Raw genomic sequence first — 24,862 nt, forward strand, 5'->3', positions numbered from 1 at the left:
CCAGGCAAGAACGCTGAAGCGGGTTGCCATTTCCTTCTCCGGGGGATCTTCCCGACCCAGGGATCAAACCACGTCTCTTACATCTCCTGCAGTGGCAGGCAGGTCCTTTACCACTAGCACCACTTGTGAAGCCGCAGGATTAGTATAATGGATTTGTTATAATATATTTGGTGATTGATTTAATTTACATGTACTAAAACAAGAAGTAACACAAGTTTAAATAGCTTCTTCATGTATTAAGCATTTTCTTTATCCACTTAAAATAATGAAAAGAATGTTATGTATGTATACTTGAAAATAAAACACTGTCTTCTGTTAAAAAATCATGATATTTCTTTTTGATTTCAATAGAAATGGCAAGATATTCTTAAGGAAGTCAAATTTTTACAACAATTGAGACATCCTAATACCATTGAATACAAAGGTTGTTACTTGAAAGAGCACACTGCTTGGGTAAGTCAAAGGACCTCTATTATCTTTTAATCTTTTCCTATAAAATTTTTTGTGTTTTCCTTTTTTTTCTATTACGTCTTTGGTTTATAAAATTATCAGCCCATTTCTGTCCCATTTGATTTTCGTTTTCAGTATTTAATATTTGTTACTCCAGTGTGTGTCATATGGTATACATTCTTAAGTTTAAATATGACATCTAAGAGTCTATAGGAAATTTATTGTTAAACATTCAATGAAAAGATAGTGGAAAGTTAATAACATCATTTTATAATGATTTATTTGCAAAAGTAAGGAGAAAGGCCTTTTATTCTCATCCTACAGTTTTTATCTTTGTCATTTCTCATCCCCTACTCCAGTTCCCCACAAATTCGGAATTGTGCTTGATATTACTATCACTGTCTAAGGTTTTTTGCTGGATTTTTTTTGCTAGGTTATGATTAAATGAAACAATCTTTTGTTCCACTCTGTCTTCTTGGTATGTTTTTATTTTTACATGATTTTGCTTCTGATTTTAATCTGACACATTAGACATTGTATAGAACCAGAAAATGCTATACTTTGTATTTTATGGGATTGCACATTCCAGTTTAAAGTATTCAATATCAGTATCATTTACTGAATACTCACCACTGTACAAGTGCTTTCCTATACATGATCTCCAGCTAGGGAATGGAATTTTTGTTCTCAGATAGACTAGCAAAGGTTAAACATAAAACCTTTCTGCTCAAGCAGTTCTTAAGATATGTAGAGCCACTGCGTCTGTCCTGAGTAGAAGAAATTAAGAGGAGTATCTCATTATGTGGAAATCCGTTCTCTGGCAATCTCAGCTATCTTAAAGGAGTCAAGAAAGGGATTTTGAGCAGGCAGAGTAAATGTTACAAAATCAAGTGCTAAATCTCATATGTTTCAGAACTTCAGAAAATTCTCTGAGCTCTTATTTGAAGCCTATTTACTCTTTGATTACATAGAGTGCTAATAAGTTTGGTTACTTAGTCTCTGTCTATAAGAATTTGTTAGGCTAATTAGAAGGAACCTCATAGAACTAAGCTGCCAGAGACATGCATACAAATAGGCACAACTAATTTGATCTTAAGGAAGAAGTTAGGGAATTTAGAGAGCAGACCTAATAATTTAAAAGCAGAACAACCAGAGCTGTTAAATGTCAGGGTCAAACATCTAGCCATGCTCAGGTGCCCTTGTGCTCTGTAGTAATTGCAAAAAGAATATTTGGGACAGAAATACAGAGTTAACATGTAATTTAAAAAATAGAAGCATAACTATAAACATTTACTCCATTCATTTTTAAAATTCTATGTTCATTTTCCTTATACTCAGTTTATGGAAGTTACATGCGCATATTAGTTTACACAATTTAAGAAAGCTGAGGGAATTCCCTGGTGATACAGTGGTTAGAATTCCATGCTTTCACTGCAGAGGGCCTAGGTTCCATCCCTGGTTTGGGAATGAAGATCTCGCAAGCTGTACAACTCCACCGAAAAAATAAAAAATTTAAAAAATTTTTTTAATTAAAAATAACTTAGAAAAGTAAGTAATACAGATGAGAAATGTTTCCATCAAAACTAAGAAGACAATAGTGTTTGTCAATTATACCTTAATAATGCAGAATAAAAAAGAAAAATAGTACACATAAAAGGTTGAAAGTGAAAATCACTCAGTCATGTCCAACTCTTTGTGACCCCATGGACTACACTGTCCATGGAATTCTCCAGGCCAGAACACTGGAGTGGGCAGCCATTCCCTTCACCAGGGAATCTTCCCAACCCAGGGATTGAACCTAGGTCTCCTGCATTGCAGGCAGATTCTTTCCCAGCTGAGCCACCAGGGAAGCCCATAAAAGGCTAATGTTCATTATAATATTCACTTATGTGGACTGTTTCATTTCACAATAAGAAATAAAATTAATATTTCTGAATCTCCTTACTTTTAATATAAAGCAGAAAGCTATAATAAAGTTTCTAAACTTTAAGCTTCTAAATTTCTCATACTTTTTAGAGTATTCTAGAAATACAATCTTTTTCATATAATATATATTTAATTACACCTATAAATATATAATAAATTTAATAATATAAATTTATATGTATATTATTATATATAATATATGTATGATATATAATATGTATTGTGTGCCTTGCTACTAGAATAATTAAGAATATGAGATATATATCATATTGTTATATTATGTACAATTATTTATTATATTATGACATATAATTGTAATATAATATATAATATTATATCTCATATCCTTCTAAAATACTCCAGTGATGCAGGGTAAATAATACACAAGTGTTTTCACATATACTTTTTTAAATGAAAGGAATTAATATGTTATTAGTAGTTGTGTCTATGTGATTATAGGAAATTTGTATTTCATAATAAACATATTATGTTTTTAAGAAATAATAATTTGTAGGAGTGTGCATGCTTGTGTATGTGTGTGTAGATTGGTCATTGAACACTCCACTTCTGACCTTGGCTACAAATCAGCAGTAGTCTGGGATGCATAAAATAATCTAAGATGAGAGTAAAGAGTTTTCTCATTTTTGCTTTTCAAAAGTCTTCCAAAGTTGCAAATCCCAAAACAATATATTATTTTAATTTTAATAATATTCTAGAAATATTTTAAGACATACATTGAACATCCCATCTCTCTTGGGAATTCAAGCTAATGTAATGACGCATAGAAGCCTACATTTTTAGATTGAGGTTCTAGTATTTTCTTGTTTAGAATTTTTTAAAATGTGAAAGTAGAGAATTTATAGCTTTTGACTTATTCTACTTAGTAATTCCTAGTGTAGATTTTACTGGGTCACTATTTGGTTACCACTTTTTTTTAAGTTACAAAATTTAAAGTTATACTGTAACCTAACCACCTTAAGTCCTTGAGTACAATCCCCATATTGTCTTAGACCAATTCCAATTTCAAATAGAAAATAGCAAAAGCAGATGATAAAAGTTATAAAAATCAATTACTAGTGCCAGATGACCAAGATTTAATCTAGGTTCAGGTATATCAGAGTATTTATTCTCTTAGTATTCTTAATTCTTGGTTAGTTGATTGGTATTAGCAATTTCTTATTCTTAGGTTAATAAGAATAATTTTTCTGGTTATTATTTCAATCTGTTACAGTTGGTGATGGAATATTGCTTAGGCTCAGCCTCTGATTTGTTAGAAGGTAAGGATAAAAGCACTTTCCCCTTCTTTCCTTTTTACCTTGACCAGAATGTTATCTGCTCCTATACTAAAGCACCCCTTGGGCAAACTAAATGGCTAATGCCACTTAGACTTAAGGGTTACGTGGATAAGCCATGCAGACTCCATCTCTGCACTGTCACTGATAATATCTGAGTAATGATTAATGATTAGCAGCCCTCTCAGTATTTTAGTTCATGGCCATCCACGGCAGATACTACTAAAATATTTGGGTAATGTCATGTAGTATGTGTAGTCAGAAACATCAAATTCATGTGTATTTTTGAAATATAGGCAGATTGTATCAAATTATATTGATATTTAACCCTATCACATCTTTTGACTGACCTAGTTCTCCTATGCAGGACACTGTTATAACCAGAGACTATGTTAAATTTTTACATTTTTAAAAAAGACTTTCTTATATTATCCTTGATCTCTGAATAGAAATTGCTTATTAGCTGCTTTCACCAATAATGAAAACTTGTAGTTAGAAGGAGTACTTACAGGTGGCTTGTGACAGGGGAAAATAATGCAATCTAAAACACTCTAGTACTCATGTATGGATGTGAGAGTTGGATCATAAAGAAGGCTGAATGCCAAAGAATCGATGCTTTTGAACTGTGGTGTTGGAGAAGACTCTTGAGAGTTACTTGGACTGCAAGGAGATCCAACCAGTCCATCCTAAAGGAAATCAGTCCTGAATATTCAATGGAAAGACTGATGCTGAAGCTGGAATGCCAATCCTTTGGCCACCTGATGCGAAGAAAAGACCCTGATGCTAGGAAAGACGGAAGGCGGGAGGAGAAGGGGATGACAGAGGATGAGATGGTTGGATGGCATCACCGACTGGATGGACAACTCCATCACAAACTGGATGGAGTTTGAGCAAGCTCCAGGAGTTGGTGATGGACAGGGAAGCCTGGCATGCTGCAGTCCATGGGGTTGCAGAAAGTTGGACAGGACTGAGCAACTGAACTGAACTGAAAACACTCTAGGCATTTAAAGTGTCAGCGGGACTGGTAAATTTGGACCTGGCCAAATTCCACATATTGGAATCAGTGTGGTTTTGACTTGCAACTGACAAGCAAATTAACAGTTACTCACAGTGAATATCTGGAGACAGAAATGGCAACCCATTCCAGTATTCTTGCCTGGAGAATCCCATGAATAGAGGAGCCTGGAGGGCTATAGTCCATAAGGTCGCAAAGAATCAGACACAACTGAGCACAGCACAGCACAGAGGCACAGTGACTATCAGGCTTTGTTTTATTTTGAAGGAGTTTGTTTTTATGCTTGAGTTTTCTGTTATCTGATTATTTATTGCTGTTCTATAGGAAATATATATTCTATGTATTTAAGTGAATGTGTTTCCAAATTGTCATTTAAGAAAGTACATAATTCAATCTGGTATTGCTATATAAGATAATAAAAATAGGAATGAAACTGATCATCCACTGGGCTTTTTTTTTTTTCCTTCCTCAGTTCATAAGAAACCACTTCAGGAAATGGAGATCGCTGCCATTACTCACGGTGCCTTGCAGGGGCTAGCCTACCTGCATTCTCATGCATTGATTCATAGGTAAGATTAGAGACCAGTTACATTTTCATTTCCGTTACAGGACTGTCTGTTCAAGGAACCTTGAAAACTAGTGCATGCTCAAATTTTTAGGGTGCCTGAGGATTTATGGGAAGCAAACAGATTGCTGCTCTTCTGAATGTAAAGAGTAAAGTTGCCAGAATTTAGCTCCTAACTCTTCGTCTCTCCCATATATCCATAAAGACTTATATCATCCCTGTTCTCTAGGTGATTGTTCTTCAGGCTTAATGCTGCAGCGAAATTTGAAGAGCCCAGCAACCTTTTGATACTGTGTCAATAAAAAAAAGAAAAGAAAATTAGCTTTCCTTGCATATGTTTATTTCCTAGCTGAGTTCTTCTTTTCCTGTTGCCAATAACAAGTCAGTCTCATGTGAATATATGCTATTCTATCAATTTAAAATTTTTTGCATTTCTTTAGTCCATATAGATATATAGGAAGGTATTATCATCTTCATTTTAGCAGATAATGAAACTGAGACTTAGAGCAATTTAAATAATTAGCCCATAGTTTCCTAGCATTTATGTAGTGAAGATTGAAACTCAGATTTTCTAATGCCTAACACAAGGCTTCCCTCTTAAGTTACATTTTTTTTTTGTCACAGCCCCACTCTCTTCTTTCCAACCTACTTCCCAGCACTAATTTCTAAACAAAGATGTCATTACCAGTTTTTCCTTATCTCAGTAAAGAACTTCTAGTACTGTTACTTTAATGAATAGTGGCCAAGTAGTGGTATATGAGGTAGGCATAAAGGATCTGAGATGGCTTAAAGTCATAAGAAAAAAATTTACATTTACCAGGAAGAAATGAAACTATTAAGTCATAGGTTCTCCTTTTGCTTCTTTTCTCATGCCCCTAGAGTAGCCATTGTCAGTTACTGGTACATACTTCAAAACAGAACTCCCTCAAGACAGACAGACCGAAATTCCTGCCATGAGTCTGGCTTATTTATAAGGATGAAGAATGACCCTAGCCATGGCTAATAAATATTGACAAAATTAATTTAACTATAATTTCTGAAGATTTGACAACTTTAAAATGAATGTATATAAGGTGCCATTACTGAATGTCAACTTGTTTCTGACAGTTTTGCTTGTTTCTGTTTATAAAAGTCACAGTTCAGTTTTTTGTGCCTTTGTTACCTTAATTTACACATTAATGTTTTGTTCTATATTACACTTTATCTTTTAATATGTAAAGGGAATTGAAAAGACAAAAAAACTTTTAAAGAATGCTCTTTAGTTAAAAATAAATTCAGATTCTTATTGTTTTGATTTAAAAGGCAAGTAAGTCAGTGTTAGAGAAAAGATATTTTTCTGTTGTATGAGAATTAAATAATGCTTCTTTTTTTTTTAGTTCTCTCTGCCAATGCCTAATGTCATCATGAGGAAAGAAACTGAATTTTCAAGGGAAGATTTTTGGAAAAGTTATTTTGGGAGCATTTGAACCTTTTATTTTCAACTTGACATAAGTTTTCCTCATTCCCTCTGCTTTATCTTTCCATTGCCCATCAATGTATAATTCTTAGTTCCTAGTACTCATTACACCTCATGCCTTTTTTAAAAATAATAAAGAGTACATCCACATCTTCTCATTCCAAATTTTCATACTAAAGATTGAATTTTTTAAATCATATTTTAAAAAATTTTTGCCACATAGAATTTCTAATAGCTTTAGTAGTAACCACTTGAGATTGAATTTTTTAAAATCATGTTTTTTTAACTTTTTGTTGCATAAAACTTCTAATAGCTTTAATAGTAACTAGTTGAGATGTAATAATACAATAGAAATGCAATTTCCTAACCCCTAATCCTTGTTTGTTTTGATCTTTCAGGGTCTTCTTTTTACTGTACAGTGTTATTTTTAAAATAACACCTTCTCTATAACATGTACCCTCAAATGCCTTAGAGTTGCAGTTACAATTAAAGGCAGAGAGAAAGGGTCACAGGCAAGAAAGAAAAGGTATGTCTGTAGTTGAGGTTTATTGGTAGGTAGTCAATTCAGAGTCATTAAAGGTTTGTTTAGACTCAAAAAATGTCATGAAATTTAGAAAAGAAAAAAAGTGTTACAAATGGCACCAGTTTTCCCAGCATGAAGAATACTGTTGATGACTGAATTTAGCAACTCATATGCTTTTGTAAGTGTAGGAACTGAGTAGGTTACCTCGTCTGCCATGTCTGCCTCTTTTCTCATTTCATTCCTCGCCTCTGAAGGAAGCTGTATCTTTTAATAATTACTATGACCTACCAGTAAGTACACCAAGGAATTTGGTCCCCTTTATAACTTGCAGTAATTACTAAATCCCCTTCTGGCTATCTGAGCAAGTTTTTTGTTTTTTTTTTTAATAAATTTTTTGTCTTATTAATTGCATGCTCTGACCTATTCCATAATCAAAATTGAAAAGTAATTTTCTAACCCTCTTATTTTTTCCTATAGGGATATTAAAGCAGGAAACATTCTTCTAACAGAGCCAGGTCAGGTGAAACTAGCAGATTTTGGATCTGCCTCAATGGCTTCTCCTGCCAACTCCTTCGTGGGCACACCTTACTGGTATGTGGAATTAGAAAACACAACATAGTTTTACAGTATGTGTGTGTAACCAAGATGGGCTCATAGCACTGGTTTTGTTTGTTTTTGTTTTTTTTTTAACACTGCCTCACCATGTGCCTCAAATGAGATTTCATTAGGAAGGATAGAAACTTCACTAGCAAAAAAGAAATACTTAGACTGAGTATAAAAGTTCCAGTGACTTTAAATTGTTCAAATAAGATTGATGTCACTGTGTGTAAACTGAGTAGGATTATCAACTCACTGACCAAGCTCAGGTTTTATATTTCATTTGAAGTTTCTTTTGAACTTTTCTCTTCAGGCAGAGTCCCTAGGCAAGAGCAAGTTAATTTATTTAGCCTTTTCTAGCCAATGAGCATAAATTTTACCTTTCAATGAAAGAAATCCATGTTCTTATTTCTGTTGAATTCTCTGATACTTTATCTCACTTGTCATTCTGACTTAAAGTTTCATCTCACTCTATTCAAGACACCTTTCCTTTATTTCATAGACACATTGGAATTTCACTGTACCTTGGGGAATGACTTACACCCCTGGAAACTTAACTTGCCTACTAAAAAAAAATCAGTTACTATTTGAAATTTTTCCCACCATCATCAAATAACATATACTATGCAACTACCTACACACACTAATAGAGAATAGATCATCTTAATCTATATAACCCTTACCCTCCTAATGAAAATCCATTATGGACAAACAAAATAATATCCATTACTGTATCCAGTTTATTTGTTTTTTAGCTTATAACATCTTGGAAATATCTGATTATATATTGCTTTATGTAATTGCATGAAATATTTTTCATATTGTTTAAAGTAGTTTAAGTGTTTCATACATATTAATCCTTTACAAATATCTCTGAGGTAGCTAATAAAATTGTCTGCATATTACAGATGAGGAAACTGATACAAAGAAAGGTTAAGTAACTTAGCCAAGATCAAAGAATAGTAAAAGCCCTGTTGAAAATGATGTATTGTTTCATGTAAATCACTGGGTATATTTTTGTATTTTCAATAGTGTTTTTTCAAATTATTTGTGTAAAGAAATGGTATGGGGAGGGAGGAGGGAGGAGGGTTCAGGATGGGGAACACATGTATACCTGTGGCGGATTCATTTTGATATTTGGCAAAACTAATACAATTATGTAAAGTTTAAAAATAAAATAAAATTAAAAAAAAGAAAAAGAAAAAAGAAAAAAAAGAAATGATAACTTTATCAGATAAAACTTTAGAATATGCTCAAGAACAGCTATTTATATGAATATAGTAAGTGAATTTTATTTTTAATTTGCAACTTGAGTTTTGTGAATTATATTTGGCAGGATGGCTCCAGAGGTGATCTTAGCTATGGATGAAGGACAGTATGATGGGAAAGTTGATATTTGGTCACTTGGGATCACCTGCATTGAAATGGGTGAGCAAAGAGCTGTTTTCATTGTACTTTTGAGAATCACTCCTTATTACAATTACAAATTCACTTATCCAGCTATTATTAAATATTTAATGAGTTTCTGGTACATATGTGCTAGGTGGTGTGAGTTTAGTATATTTTTTCTATGCTTTGTTATAATAACCTCATAAGATTGCTTTTTCTCTCTGCTATATTTTCATGTTATTGTTTTAAGTAAAAGAGTTAGAGCAGATATGGCAGCTAACCAGTGTAAAAATATACAATAGTTGGTATTAATATTTGAAAAATATCCATTCTGCATACCACAAATGATGACATATGTTCTTCCTTCATGGTAATATCCATTACTTAATTTACATTTCAGCTTATATAAGGGAACTCTGGGAAAGTAATAACAGGCTTATCAAATCAGACTCTTAAAAACTCACCTACATAGAGAGCAGTTCCAGATAAAACTTCATATTAGGGAATATCTCCAGCAATAAGATCTTACGGAAAAACCCAAACTAACTTCTTGGCCAACCCAATGCTCTAAAATATAAAGCTATATAAAACACAAAAAATTTAAAAATTCAGTTCAGTTCTGTTCAGTTGCTCAGTTGTGTCCAACTCTTTGCAACCCCATGAACCACAGCCCGTCAGGCCTCCCTGTCCATCACCAACTCCCAGAGTTTACCCAAACGCACGTCCATTGAGTCGGTGATGCCATCTAACCGTCTCATCCTCTCGTCCCCTTCTCCTCCACCTTTAATCTTTCCCAGCATCAGGGTCTTTTCAAATGAGTCAGTTCTTCATATCAGGTGACCAAAGTATTGGAGTTTCAGCTTCAACATCAGTCCTTCCATTGAACACCCAGGACTGATCTCCTTTAGGATGGACTGGTTGGATCTCTTTGCAGTGCAAGGGACTCTCAAGAGTCTTCTCCAACACCACAGTTCAAAAGCATCAGTTCTTCTGCGCTCAGCTTTCTTTATAGTCTAACTCTCACATCCATACATGATACTGGAAAAACCATAGCCTTAACTAGACAGACCTTTTTGACAAAGTAATGTCTCAGCTTTTTAATATGCTGTCTAGGTTGGTCATAACTTTCCTTCCAAGGAGTAAGCATCTTTTAATTTCATGGCTGCAGTCACCATCTGCAGTGATTTTGGAGCCCAGAAAAATAGTCAGCCACTGTTTCCACTGTCTCCCCACCCATTTACCATGAAGTGATGGGACCAGATGCCATGATCTTCGTTTTCTGAATGTTGAGCTTTAAGCCAACTTTTTCACTCTCCTCTTTCACTTTCATCAAGAGGCTCTTTAGTTCTTCACTTCCTGCCATAAGGGTGGTGTCATCTGCATATCTGAGGTTATTGATATTTCTCCCAGCAATCTTGATTCCAGCTTGTGCTTCATCCAGCCCAGCATTTCTCATGATGTACTCTGCATATAATTTAAATAAGCAGGATGACATTATACAGCCTTGATGTCCTCCTTTTCCTATTTGGAACCAGTCTGTTGTTCCATGTCTAGTTCTAACTGTTGCTTCCTGACCTGCATACAGGTTTCTCAAGAGGCAGGTCAGGTGGTCTGGTATTCCCATCTCTTTCAGAATTTTCCACAGTTTATTGTGATCCACACAGTCAAAGCCTTTGGCATAGTCAATAAAGCAGAAATAGATGTTTTTCTGGACCTCACTTGCTTTTTCGATGATCCAGCGGATGTTGGCAATTTGATCTCTGGTTCCTCTGCCTTTTGTAAAACCATCTTGAACATCTGGAAGTTCACGATTCACGTATTGCTGAAGCCTGGCTTGGAGAATTTTGAGCATTACTTTACGTATAGACTAATGGAAAGTAGTTGAAACATAACTAACTGAGTATTTGCCCTGAATTTCTGAAGAACTCTCAAAATTTCTTTACAAAATTTCTTTATTAAAAAGAAAACAACAAACTGCCAGCAGAAAAATGGGCAATGAGTATGATCAAGGAGTTAGCACTGAAAAGAAAGCATAAATGGACAACAAACATCAGAAGATACTCCATCTCATTAATATTCAGTGAAATGCAAAGTAAAACTATTTCATATTTATTAGATTGGTATAATTTTTTTAAGTCAGAGGGGAAGCTGCTAAAGAAACAGGAACTCCCAAACACTATTGATAGGAGTGTAAATTGGTATAACCGTGTTGGAGAGCAAGTTGGCAACATCTGGTAAGGATGATGAGTGTCAGTGACTCAACACTTCTAAGTATACACTTTAGAAATTTTATACATGTACACTAGAAAATGTGGAAGGCTTCAACCTTGTTTGTAGAAGCAAGAATAGGTGGAAACAACCTAAATTCTTATCCTAAGAATGACTAAATTAAGTATGGATTACTATATCACAGTTAAGGATGAACTAGATCTACATGTGTCATCATGGATAAATCTCAAATCACAACATTGAATGAACAAAAAAGTCAGAAGAGTATACAGTATGATACCAATTATGAAAGTTTTATAAGCAACTTTATATGTTGTTTATGAGCATACATATATACTAATAGATGTAAGAGATACCATTTCAGAATAGTAAATTTTGGAGAATAGAAGAGGAAGTTATATCTACTTATTTTTTAGAAGAAAGGATTATTCCTATTTTGTCATTTATATTCTAAAATGAATCAAAATTTTACTTGTAACACTGAAACTATAGTAGCACCTCCTCACTTACAGCACTTTACAAGAATGTCCCCTGAGTTGAACATTACAGCTAATTAGTGCCCACCCATTGTTTTAACAAGTTTTTTCTTACCTAAATGTATTTAAACTATAACATGGGTTTGGCACATACCCTTTTATGATGATTCAAGATCATCATCACATCAGTTTTTATACTATGTAGATATGTTGTTGTTCAGTCAGTCAATCATGTCTGACTCTTTGCGACCCCATGGACTGCACCATGCCAGACTTCCCTATTCGTCACCATCTCCCAGAGTTTGCTCAAACCTTGTCCATTGAGTTGATGATGCCATCCAACCATCTCATCCTCTGTCATCCCCTTCTCCTCCTGCCTTCTTCAGTCTTTCCCAGCATCAGGGTTTTTTCCAATGAGTTGGCTTTTCATGTCAGGTGGCCAAAGTATTGGAGCTTCAGCATCAGTCCTTCCAGTGAATATTCAGGGTTGATTTCCTTTAGAATTGACTGGTTGAATCTCCTTGCAATCCAAGGGACTCTCGAGAGTCTTCTCCAGCATCACAGTTCGAAGATATCAGTTTTTCGGCGCTCAGCCTTTTTTATCGTCCAGCTCTCACATCTGTATATGACAAGTGGAAAAACCATAGCTTTGACTATTCAGGCCTTTGTAGGCAAAGTAATGTCTCTGCTTTTTAATACGCTGTAGATGTAATAACGACTAGAGTTTCAAACAGCAGTGGATATTGGCAAAATAGGTACAGGTTCCAGGAGATACCTTGGTATTTCCTCTCTTGAGAGTCCCTTGTATGTGTTTAATTTCTGATTTTACCTTTTTAAATTGAAATATATATAACAACATGCTCTCTGTATCAACCTGACTTTTATTGCCTTTTATAAAGTGATTTACAGCCAACAAAGGTCTGTCTAGTCAAGGCTATGGTTTTTCCAGTATCATGTATGGATGTGAGAGTTGGACGATAAAGAAAGCTGAGTGCCGAAGAATTGATGCTTTTGAACTGTGGTGTTGGAGAAGACTCTTGAGATTCCCTTGGACTGCAAGGAGATCCAACCAGTCCATCCTAAAGGAGATCAGTCCTGAGTGTTCAATGGAAGGACTGATGTTGAAGCTGAAACTCCAATACTTTGGCCACCTGATGCGAAGAGCTGACTCATTGAAAAAGACCCTGATGCTGGGAAAGATGGAGGGCAGGAGGAGAAGGGGACGACAGAGGATGAGATGGTTGGATGGCATCACTGACTCAATGGACATGGGTTTGGGTGGACTCTGAGAGTTGGTGATGGACAGAGAGGCCTGGCGTGCTGCAGTTCATGGGGTCACAAAGAGTCGGACACGACTGAGTGACTGAACTGAACTTACTGAATCAAAGAACAAAGTAACTTTCTCTCAAATTGTCTTATCCTCCACAACAGCTATTCCTTCAAATTGATAGATGACAGTATCACATTATTCCTAAGAACACCCAGGCTCTGTTGTCAGATAAACCTGAGTTCTAATGCCAGCTCTGCCATTTCTTAGTTGTATGACTTTGTTCAAGATATTTTAACTCTCTATGAAATTTGCCTAATAAGATCCCCTACCTTATGCAGATTGTCAGGATTAAATGAAAATATGGATTTAATGTGCTTATTATTAAATCTTGTGTATAGTATGTGTTCAGTAAATGTTAGGCATCGTCAGCACAATCCTAGTAATATATGTCATATTTCATCAAATTTTTAATTACATTTTAACATCTCTTATTTAAACAGGAAGGTATTTTACAGGCAACAGCACTTCATGATTATAATTGGCAGATTTTATTCTAAGTTAGAATAGTGGTGCATCTTAAATTGCAATGCAGCTTATTGTCAATGACAGATTCAGAGAAGGATGATAGTACATGCTCAGTTAATATTCATAAAATAAAATTGCTACCAAGGATATTAAAGTTCTCAGTAGTTATTCAAAACATTATATTGGTAATGTAATAAATCATACAAGTATCTTTTTGACAACTTTACCATAACATCTCTATTTCCTTGGCATTAGTCTTATTGTTGTTGTTTAGTCTCTCAGTCATGCCTGACTCTTTGCGACCCCATGGACTGTAAACCACCAGGCTCCTGTGTCCATGAGATTCTCTAGGCAAGAATACTGAAGTGGGTTGCCGTTTCCTTCTCCATTAGTCTTGTTAATGGACACATAAAAGAAGTTTTTTTTTTTTACATGAAAGATGATTAAACTGCTGTGTATATAATCCTAAGCAATAATTTTTCTAAGTTTTCTGTGTATTTTGGGTTTAATGAAATTTCACATACAGACAGTATACTCTAAATTGTGCTTTTAATATTGAAATTACAGTACAAGTTGTAGTGACTGAATAATATGTTGTCCCCTTTTTTTATAATACCTCTTCTGTAGAATTGCATATTCTTAAGAAGCCCCCTAATCTGTACATTGAATCACTGAGGTATTATCAGAAAGCAAGAAGATGATACTTTTACTGGCACCATCCCTCTTTCCTGGATCAAGCTCCAAGATTCCTGAGTAGTTAAACCTGTTTTACAAATTATCTTTGCTAACTTGATCTTCCACTGAAAAAAAAAAACTAGTTAAATTCATGCATCCTTGGAAAATTCTTGGACATTAAAATTATCCAGTCACCAGATACTTTATTTTTTGAGATTATTTCAAGAATAGGTTCATCTGATGCTTTTCTGTTTAATCTACAGACACTTAGTTCACCAGCACAGATCATGGTAGAAGCTGGCAAATGGTTCATCAGCATTGACAGGGAATTGACTTTTCAGAAATGAATTCTCCAAGGAATGGGGGCAGGAGGACATAAATGTTGTTACATAGTTTCTCTGCCTGGAATTTTCTTCTTCCATTCACTTTCTTATTGCCACTCACTGTTTGGGTTAATAAATGAATATTGTAATGTATGTTGAGGGGATAGGGATATATTTAGTCTTACAGAGCTTCTTCCTTTTTTAAATCTTTTTAAAATTGAAATACCAGTACTATCTTTATAAAATGCACAGGATTATTGAAGAGACACTGAGGTCTATTTGAACAGACAGATCTTGGAACCTTATCATAATTGAATTGGATTTTGTTGTTCCTTCATCCTCCTCTTTCTAAATTTCTACTTTCTTCTTTCTTTATTTCCCTTCCTTACTGTTTCTCCTGTGCAATTTCATGTTCTGAGCAGTTTGAATTGTGTTTCTTTGGCCGATGAGAGGGTTCCTACTATTCTAATAGTGAATGAAGCCACCATATAGTATCTGATGTAAGCCCCAAGAGTTAGTCACTTCTCAGTCATCTTTGTGACTTCTTGCTGCACAAAGATTCTTTGTTGACAAAGTTTCTTCTTTGTCTTAATTTGATTAACCTTTATTTATTTATTTTAGAGGTATTTTGGGGCCACCAAAAATATATACCAGATGTTATACTCAGCAGTGAGAATGCAGAGATGAACATAATAGACATTGTCCCTAATGAAATTTAGCAAGGAAGATATACATCAAGGAAAGAATTACATAATCAGTTATGGTTGTGATAGGTAGTAAAAAGTTAAAATGTAATTTGCAGTGACAAAATCTAGTGGGACAACTAGTCTTCAGAGGTTCCCTAAGGAAGAGATTGCGAGCATATAAAAAGCCTTGGATAAATATGTATTAAACTAATACAGAAATGCAACTTTATTTAAGGTGAAACCTGAAGGATTTGGAAGAATTAACCAGGTAAAGTCTAAGGAACAAAAGTGAAAAGGGAGACCAGACAGAGAAAGCAACATGTGTGAAAGGCTCTGACCTTGGTTCTTTCAGTGAAGCAACAGATGCATGAGAACGTGGGGGGGGGGGGGAAATTGCTTCTCAGAAAGATGTGCTGGAAGTAGCCAGGGTCATGTTAGTAAAGGCCAGGAGACTTTGTTTAAGAATCTAGACTTTGTCCTAAGAACAGTGGGAATCCATTGATGGTTACATGATGAGTTCCTGCTTCCACATGGCTTCAAATACTTGAAGTTTTCAGAAGGCCAAGCTCTAAAAACTTTCTCAGATCTACCTCCTGATAAATAAAATAAACCTGAGACTTTTTTTTGCCTTCCATGCTTGAAACAGGTATAAAATCCTTTTGTCCACACTGCAACTTTCAAATTTCCACTTGTTAACCGTCCATGTCCCTATAATACTGATATCTGGTAAGTGTAAAGTATCCTATTGAGAAAGTTAAGAATATAAGAGGCCCCTCCGGAGGATCACTGATAAATATAGTTGGCTTCTACTGGAACTCTGCCAATAGCTTAAAGTTCACTATCTCAACATTATTCATTCTGGGTTTCGTGGGGTTTTTTGGTTTTGTTTTACCATTCTGGTTTTTCAGAAGTTCTTCCTTCTATGAGTAAAAATGTCTTACCTGTAACTTCTTGTTCCCTGCCCTTACTTCTTGTTCTGTTTCTTAGAATTGCATAGAATAAGCTGGAATCACTTTTTTTAAAGTGGTTAAATCTTTACTTAAAAACCAAGATGCTCTGATGAAACCTGAGATCAGATTATGAATTACAGAGTGGAACTACATCAAGAATCCATTAGGATAAGCACGGTGGAACAAGATAGTGATTTATCTTCTGTGACATAACTAGTAAATAGCGTAAAATTAACTGTACTAAGAACTAGAACCTTGTTTCTTTCCTTTGGTCAACAAGTAGAACACCTAATATGTGAATAGCATCTTATTACATATGCTAGAGAATAAATAAAAGAACAAGAGTATTAAGGTTATAAGATCTTGCTCTTAAGAGTTTATGATTTGTGTTGAGAGGAAAGAGTTGTATGTTTATGTAAATGCAATAGGAGAGTGCATGCCAAGTGAGCACTCTACTAAAAGAGTAATAGAAATTCCAAAGAGGAGTTCACAATGGGCTGAGGTGGAGTATGTATTTTATAAAGAAGTAACTGACTCAGTGAGTTTCTCCTTAGAAAGTGGATGGGCCAAACCTTGCTTACATTTATCCTCCTTTTTCCCCTCCACCCCTACTTGTACCACTTCGTTAGTCTGGATGAGCCCTCAAATGGTGTTTATTGGATTGATTTACTCTATCTTCCATACTCTGTTGGTGATGATTAAGATGTTCCATAATCTTTTTTTTTTTTAATTCGACTGCTCTGCTTTCTGATTTTTTTTCAATGAATATGCATTTTTATTTGAAATAAAACAATACACAAAGATGTTCATACCCATTGTAGGAAAACAAAGTTCAACTTTTTGAAGATACATAGGAAAAATTTTTTTACTTTCTTGAAATGGATTCTGTTTGGAGCTTTTCCAGTGTACTTTAAGATGACCAGCAGCTTCTTTTGAATGGCTATCCTGAGCAACCTTAGAGATTACAATAAGTGGATTATACAGCATGATGATAATAGCAAGCTAGTGGCCAAGCTTTGCTCACAGTTCCTTATTTCTCCATCTGCCTAATGTCTTTCAAGAACTGCTTTATTGTGTTTCTCTTCTTTCAGCGGAACGGAAGCCCCCACTTTTCAACATGAATGCCATGAGTGCCTTATATCACATTGCCCAGAATGACTCCCCCACGTTACAGTCTAATGAATGGTAAGGCTGAGCTGTCGTTTTAAATCTGTAAGAAAATCACCATATGTTTTTGGCACTTTCACTAAATTACGTTTTAAATATCTGACCTAGAAAGCATTTCATTCCTTCGTTTATGCTATGATAAAGGACACTGATGCTTTATAAGCCTGAACTTTTTACACATACACATAGTATTTCTGCCCTTACTATGGTTTGTGTTATTAATATGTGTAGTAACTGAAATTCTAACAGGTACATATATCTCCTGCTACCTTCCTAACAAGTCTAATCTCTAAGTCATGATTGGTCTTATATTGATCATCTCAGTCTTATCATTTGTCAGCAAGGATAAAGTACCCTCTCTGAAAATTATAACATTTTAATAACTGTTAGAATCACAGAGCTACTGTAAAAGGGCAATGTCCAAGAAGAGTACACAGAATGAAATTTTCTAGAGAGAAGGCTTTTTCATCCAGAGAGCATACTCCTAGGTTCTCTGTCCCTTATGCTTCAAGTTTTACTTCCTGGTTATAGGTTGTGGGTGATGAAAGAGTTACCAATTTGTCATGAAGAATATAGGCTTTAGACTTAGGAGAGCTGTTATCTTTGGAAAGAAAAATGTATACAAAATTGTTTTATATAAATATAGTATTTTTCATTTTCTGAGATATATTACAATTTGACTTTGTTTATATCATAAGATACCTTTATGTGTTGACTGACTTGAAACTGTCCACATTCATTATCCTAAAGAATTAATTTTAGATACCTCAGACTTGAAAATGGGCCACTTCTCCTGATATTCCAAAGTATTTTAATAAAAATCTCCCAAATCAAAAAGTTTTCCCTTGGATAAAAATTATTTAAAGTGATCAGTATGTTCTACAGATTCTGATGTTATTTTCTTTCATTGTATTTGCACACACAGGACAGATTCCTTCAGGAGATTTGTTGATTACTGCTTGCAGAAAATGCCTCAGGAAAGGCCAACATCAGCAGAACTGTTACGGGTAATTTTTCAAATTTATATTTGAGGGGGGGAATTTAAAGTCATGTGGAGAAACAGTGGAAACAGTGTCAGACTTTATTTTTGGGGGCTCCAAAATCACTGCAGATGGTGACTGCAGCCATGAAATTAAAAGACGCTTACTCCTTGGAAGGAAAGTTATGACCAACCTAGATAGCATATTGAAAAGCAGAGACGTTACTTTGCCAGCAAAGGTCCGTCTAGTCAAGGCTATGGTTTTTCCAGTGGTCATGTATGGATGTGAGAGTTGGACTGTGAAGAAAGCTGAGCACCAAAGAATTGATGCTTCTGAACTGTGGTGTTGGAGAAGACTCTTGAGAGTCCCTTGCACTGTAAGGAGATCCAACCAGTCCATTCTAAAGGAGATCAGTCCTGGGTGTTCTTTGGAAGGACTGATGCTAAAGCTAAAACTCCAATACTTCGGCCACCTCATGCAAAGAGTTGACTCATTGGAAAAGACTCTGATGCTGGGAGGGATTGGGGACAGGAGGAGAAGGGGACAACAGGATGAGATGGCTGGATGGCATCACCAACTCGATGAACGTGAGTTTGAGTGAACTCCGGGAGTTAGTGATGGACAGGGAGGCCTGGCGTGCTGCAGTTCATGGGGTCGCAAAGAGTCAGACACAACTGAGCAACTGAACTGAACTGAACTGTAATGAAATATAATAAATCATTCCTGTGGCAGCTCATCATGACAAAGTGGATTAGAACATACACCTTGTCATTTAAAGTCCAGAGACAGTAGCTAGGCATAGAAGTAGCAAGATTAACACAATATGTTCAAGCTGGATTTAGAAAAGGCAGAGGAAACAGAACAAATTGGCAACATCCACTGGATCATCAAAAAAGCAAGACAGTTCCAGAAAAACATCTGCTTTATTGACTATGCCAAAGCCTTTGATTGTGTGGACCACAACAAACTGTGGAAAATTCTTCAAGAGATGAGAATACCAGACCCCCTGACCTGCCTCCTGAGAAACCTGTATGCAGGTCAAGAAGCAACAGTTAGAACTGGACATGGAACGAAAGACTGGTTCCAAATAGGGAAAGGAGTACGTGGAGGCTGTATATTGTCACCCTGCTTATTTAACTTCTATGCAGAGTATGTCATGAGAAATGCTGGACTGGATGAAGCACAAGCTGGAATCAAGATTGCCAGGAGAAATATCAATAACCTCAGATATGCAGATGACACCACCCTTATGGCAGAAAGTGAAGAAGAACTAAAGAGCCTCTTGGTGAAGGTGAAAGAGGAGAGTGAAAAAGTTGGCTTAAAGATCAACATTCAAAAAACTAAGATCATGGCCTCTGGTCCCATCACGTCATGGCAAATAGATGGGGAAACAGTGAAAATAGTGACAGATTTTATTTGGGGGTGCTGTAAAATCACTTCAGATGGTGATTGCATCCATGAAATTAAAAGACACTTGCTCCTTGGAAGAAAAGCTATGACTAACCTAGACAACATATTAAAAAGCAGAGACATTACTTTGCCAACAGTGGTCCATCTAGTCAAAGCTGTGGTTTTTCCAGTAGTCATGTATGGATGTGAGAGTTGGACTGTAAGGAAAGCTGAGCACCAAAGAATTGATGTTTTTGAACTGTGATGTTGGTAAAGACTCTTGAGAGTCACTTGCACAGCAATGAGATCCAACCTAAAGTTGGATCCTAAAGGAAATCCGTCTGAATATTCATTGGAAGGACTGATGCTGAAGCTGAAACTCCAATACTTTGGCCACCTGATGCGAAGAGCTGACTCATTTGAAAAGACCCTGATGCTGGGAAAGATTGAAGGTGGGAGGAGAAGGGGACGACAGAGGATGAGATGCTTGGATGGCATCACCAACTCAATGGACATGAGTTTGAGTAAACTCCAGGAGTTGGTGATGGACAGAGAGGCCTGGCGTGCTGCAATCCATGGGGTCACAAAGAGTTGGACATGACTGAGCAACTGAACTGAACTGATACACTGTATATTCCTCATGAATACTTTTCCCTCCAACTTTTCCCTTTTTCTGCCCCCCACCCCACCCACCTTTTTTGCCTTATGACAAAGAACATTTCTCCTTGCTCTGGTCATCACTCTGATGTTCCAGTGACTAATATCTGCCTGAACTTTAACTCAAAGTTTTCAGGACAGAGTCTGCCAATGGTTCAAATACCAACTCTAGGATTTCAGTTAGGTTGTTGCCAAATCATCAGGCAGTGAAGATATGTGATAAATATATAAGACAGATATTTACATAGTGTTACATCATACATGTTGGTGACAAAATTATTGTGTGTTAACTGCATTCATTTGATTTAAATATAGCATTTTTGAGCATCTGTTTTCATGTAACTTTGTATTATAGGCTCTGTGTACATAGGCAGTGTTCCATTAATATCAGTGAAGTATGTGGGAGTTGTTTTTACAATATAAATGTATTTTATTGGCCACAGAATAATCCAGGTTTCTTTAATCTTTTTCTGCATGTGTGTTTTCCAGTCTTTTTTTGTTTCTTTCTTTGGTTTAAGAAAACCTCAGAATTGTATTGCCTAAATTTGTGAAGCTTAAACATGTCAGCTGCACCTTGGCTAAGTGTCACAGATTCTTGGTTTATATTTTCTTTTTCTCAAAAATCTTATTCTGTTATTTTCTGGCTTTGAGTATCCTGAAGAGGTAGGTCTGAAGCTGACGAGCTTTTCTACCCAAAATTAAGTTTTTCCTTCTTGTGAGTAACAGGTCACAGGAATATGGTGACAGAAGCAACAAGACAATGGGCTTTACCTTATTCTCTTTTGGTGTAGAAGCATCACATGTTCTAAACATAAACTATAGACAATAGAATACCAGAAGCACAAGACAGTGTCTTTATTACTTTGAAGTAGGCAAAGATTTATAAATACAGGACACAAACAGCAGTTTAGAGAAAGAAAAGAAGAGGAAAAAAAATTAAAAGTTTGCTTTAAAAATAATAAAGCAAAAAACATGCCTCGAAGAAGATACTACAAGCCTTCAAAGATGATAGGGCAACAGACAACAAAAGGATATAAAAAACAAATGGGCAGAGGTAGAAAAAGAAAATGAAAGAGAAAAATTTAAAGATATATCATATCAAATCATATCATAAACAACAAACTAATATGATAAACACACCCATGTAGGGTATTTCCAATGATGGATAGCCCGAGGGAAATAAAATTAAATGAAGAAGAAAAATTTCTAAAAATGATTATAGAAAAGATGACATGTGGAAGGCAGAGGAGATATATATTTCAACCTATTATTCCTAAAAGAGAAAGCAAAACACATGGAGTAGAAGATATTTAAAGATATACTTGAAGATATACTTTTTGAAAGTTAATGTTAGGACCTTTATTTTATTTGATTTACTTAAGTGTATATACACACATGCGTGCGCATGTATACAAACACACATATATACTTGTCCATGCGTATCTTAGTTGCGATATGCAGGATCTAGTTCCCTGACAAGAAATTAAACCCATGCCCCCTGCCTTGGGAGCACAGAGTCTTAGCTGCTGGACCACCTGGGAAATCCCCTGATTTACCCTTATTTGATTTGGTGGACCAAATCAAGTAAGCCTAACATTTAGTCAATGATGTTTACTGATTATCTACCTGGTGCCAAGCACTGTTCTAAACACTGAAAATCATACAGTGGTACAAAGAAAAAGATAGTCCCTGCCTTCCTGGAACTTATATTCTAATGCAGGAGTGAGAAAACAAACAAATAATTTGATATAATGTCAGAAAAATAAAGCAAGGACTGGGATAAAGAGTGACAGGAGCTGCTCTTTAATACAAGGCATTTCTAGGGAGGTGAAACTGAACTTCAGTGATCAACAAATCCTACCTGTATCTAGTTTCTAAACTCAAAGGATAAAGAAAAATTCATAGTAGGCTGAAAAAAATTTATTTGGGGCTAAAAAAACCATTTGACTTCAGATCTGCCTCTTCAGGAACACTCAAAGCCAGAAAACTATATAACAATATTTACAAAGTTCTAAGAAAAAGAAAATGTAAACCAAAGATTTGTGACCCAGCTAAGGTGCTCCTCAATTATAAATGCAGCTGGACATTTTCCAGCCTCACAAATTTTAAGCAGTTTTCCTTTCTTAAAAGCTTTTTCTCAATTGCTTGATAAGGAAATCCAGCCAGTCTATCAATGAAACAAAAAGTGAGAGAGGGAGGGAGGGAAGAAGGAAGAAAAAGTAAATTAGGGACTGGAGAAACTTGTGAAAGAACTGGTGGTGATCATTGAATTTAAGTTTGCTCTCAAATATTCATTTATTTATTCATTCACTACTAGTTTGTGTGTTTGTTTAGCATGGTAAAGAGACTACATTCCTCATTTTGAATAACCAATACAAATTTCAAAAGATAAAAATACAGTAGAAGAGAGAATAAAAAGTGAGAAAACCTTCCCATTCAAGGCCCTTCTCTAGAGTTAGCAACCACTGTCGCCAATTTTGTACATGTCCTTCTAGAAATATTCTATGCATATGGAAGTAAATATCCTTTTAAATTTTTGAACCAATGGTAGCAAACTGTTCTACCCTGAATATTTTAAGTTTTAGTGTGTTTTGTGTATTGTTCCATGTTACTAGATGCAGAACTATCTCAACGTCTCTAAGGACTCCATTATATAGTCAGATGGATGGTTGTTTTTATAACCAACTCATTATGGTGTTGACAGTCTTTTGCTGTTACAAACTGTTCTACAATAAATATCCTTACACATGTGTCATTTTGTATCTGTATATACAGATATCCAAAGAATAAATTCCTAGAAGTGAAATTGCTAATCAAATGGAATGTGAATTTTAAATTTAAAAAGGTGTTGCAAATTTTCCTCCAAAGAGGATGCCCCAGTTTATGGTCCTGTTAGCAAAGTATGAATACCAAAACTTTTTGACCTTCTAATCAGTTCAGTGGAAAACTTTTCTCACTGTCATTTTAGGTTGTATTTCTCATTATGAATTAGATTGTCTTTCTTATGTTGATAAGCCATTTCTATTTCCTCTTCTGTGAACTCTCTGTTGATCTTTCTCATTTGTCTGAGGGCTTTTCCCTTGTTAATTTGTAGTAAATCTTATAGATACTATTTTCTTATTTCACTTTTGACATTCTTTTTTCTGGGATTTTGGGGGGAGGTGCAGAAATTTGTTATAAGGAATTTAACTTTTTTTTTCCTCCAGTTGGCTTTCTAATTATTCCCAAATATTTTTAAAATAATCCATCTTTTCCAAACATTTTCTTCCTGGTGTTAAAATGTCACCTTCACAAAGAATTAAAACTACAGAGAGAGAACTACAGTAAAATCATTGCTGTGATTAAAAGGCAGAATGTAAATGTTATACACATTGACAGTATATGTATTAACAATGTGAAAATAATAATGTGCCTAGAAAGAAGTAGGGGTAGGAAAGAAATGTAAATGTACTGATTTTCCTGTTTTTCAGGGTAGATAGTCAATAACAGTTCTTAAACTGAAAGTCTTTTTTAAGTAACTCTAATCTCTTAAAGCTTTACATGATCTTTTTTTTTCCCCCTTAACTTTAGAGGGCCTTTTAGGAACTGGTAACTCTTGGTGAAGAAATTTTAACTAACATTAAGCAGTCATCTTACTTTAAACTCCTCTAATTCTATGAAATTCAAATATACCTTATTTTAATAGATTATTTTTTAAATTACCATGTGTAATAAGTTTCTCATGTAAAATTATTTCTGGATATCCATCATTCTGAGAGAGAGAGAGAGAGAGAGAGAGGGGAGAGAGGGAAGGAAAGTGTCTAAAATAATATTTCATTTATTTCTGGATGGCAGAATTTTGATTTTCTTTTACTATCTTTTATTGATTTCTCTGTATTATTTAAATGTTTAAAGTAAACATATTTCTAAGAACAATGAAAGCATTCTTTGAAAATGATCTGAGAACCTTTCAACTGTATGGGTTTGGAGAACAGTGAAGAGATGGGATTTCAGGCAGAGAGAACAACAGGGAAAAAGACATGCAGGTGTGAAACCCATGGCAGAGACAAGAATGATCTACAAGTATGCTGCACTGGGTGGAACAGGGAATAGGAATGACTAGAGTGGAGCCTAGAAATTCAAGCAGGAACCGACTGTTCAGGCCAGACTTTACAATGGAGGCCATGAGATGTTTTTAAGACATTGGGTGTATCAGTTTTGAAATATTTTAAGGTTTAATTACCTCCCACAATAAGAAGTCCAGGATTTAGGAAAGGAGGTGTTAGAAGCAGTCCAGACCTGTAAGCAGCTCAATAGCTCCTCCTGTCTTCTACTTTACCATT

The 24,862-nt window shown here is 35.3% G+C and overlaps 1 protein-coding gene across 50 annotated transcripts in view; it reads left to right on the forward strand.

Annotated features, from left to right (window-relative positions):
* Window positions 1–24,862, forward strand: part of TAOK3 (TAO kinase 3) — a 187,629-nt gene that overhangs the window by 111,450 nt on the left and 51,317 nt on the right. For 32 of the 50 annotated variants that reach the window (XM_086347918.1, XM_086347915.1, XM_086347925.1 and 29 more), the window contains 7 exons: window positions 352–453; window positions 3,608–3,653; window positions 5,156–5,252; window positions 7,705–7,818; window positions 9,161–9,252; window positions 17,439–17,532; window positions 18,440–18,521. In XM_086347918.1, the coding sequence (XP_086204044.1) occupies window positions 352–453; window positions 3,608–3,653; window positions 5,156–5,252; window positions 7,705–7,818; window positions 9,161–9,252; window positions 17,439–17,532; window positions 18,440–18,521 (627 nt within the window). Of the gene's footprint in view, window positions 1–351; window positions 454–3,607; window positions 3,654–5,155; window positions 5,253–6,624; window positions 7,231–7,704; window positions 7,819–9,160; window positions 9,253–17,438; window positions 17,533–18,439; window positions 18,522–24,862 lie in introns of all 50 variants that reach the window. The other 18 variants (XM_086347952.1, XM_086347958.1, XM_086347961.1 and 15 more) reach the window with 2 other exon arrangements.

Source organism: Bos grunniens, chromosome 17 (assembly GCF_055505025.1).
Source record: "Bos grunniens cultivar Pamir isolate PY7600 chromosome 17, Bosgru_T2T1.0, whole genome shotgun sequence".
Taxonomy (NCBI): domain Eukaryota; kingdom Metazoa; phylum Chordata; class Mammalia; order Artiodactyla; family Bovidae; genus Bos; species Bos grunniens.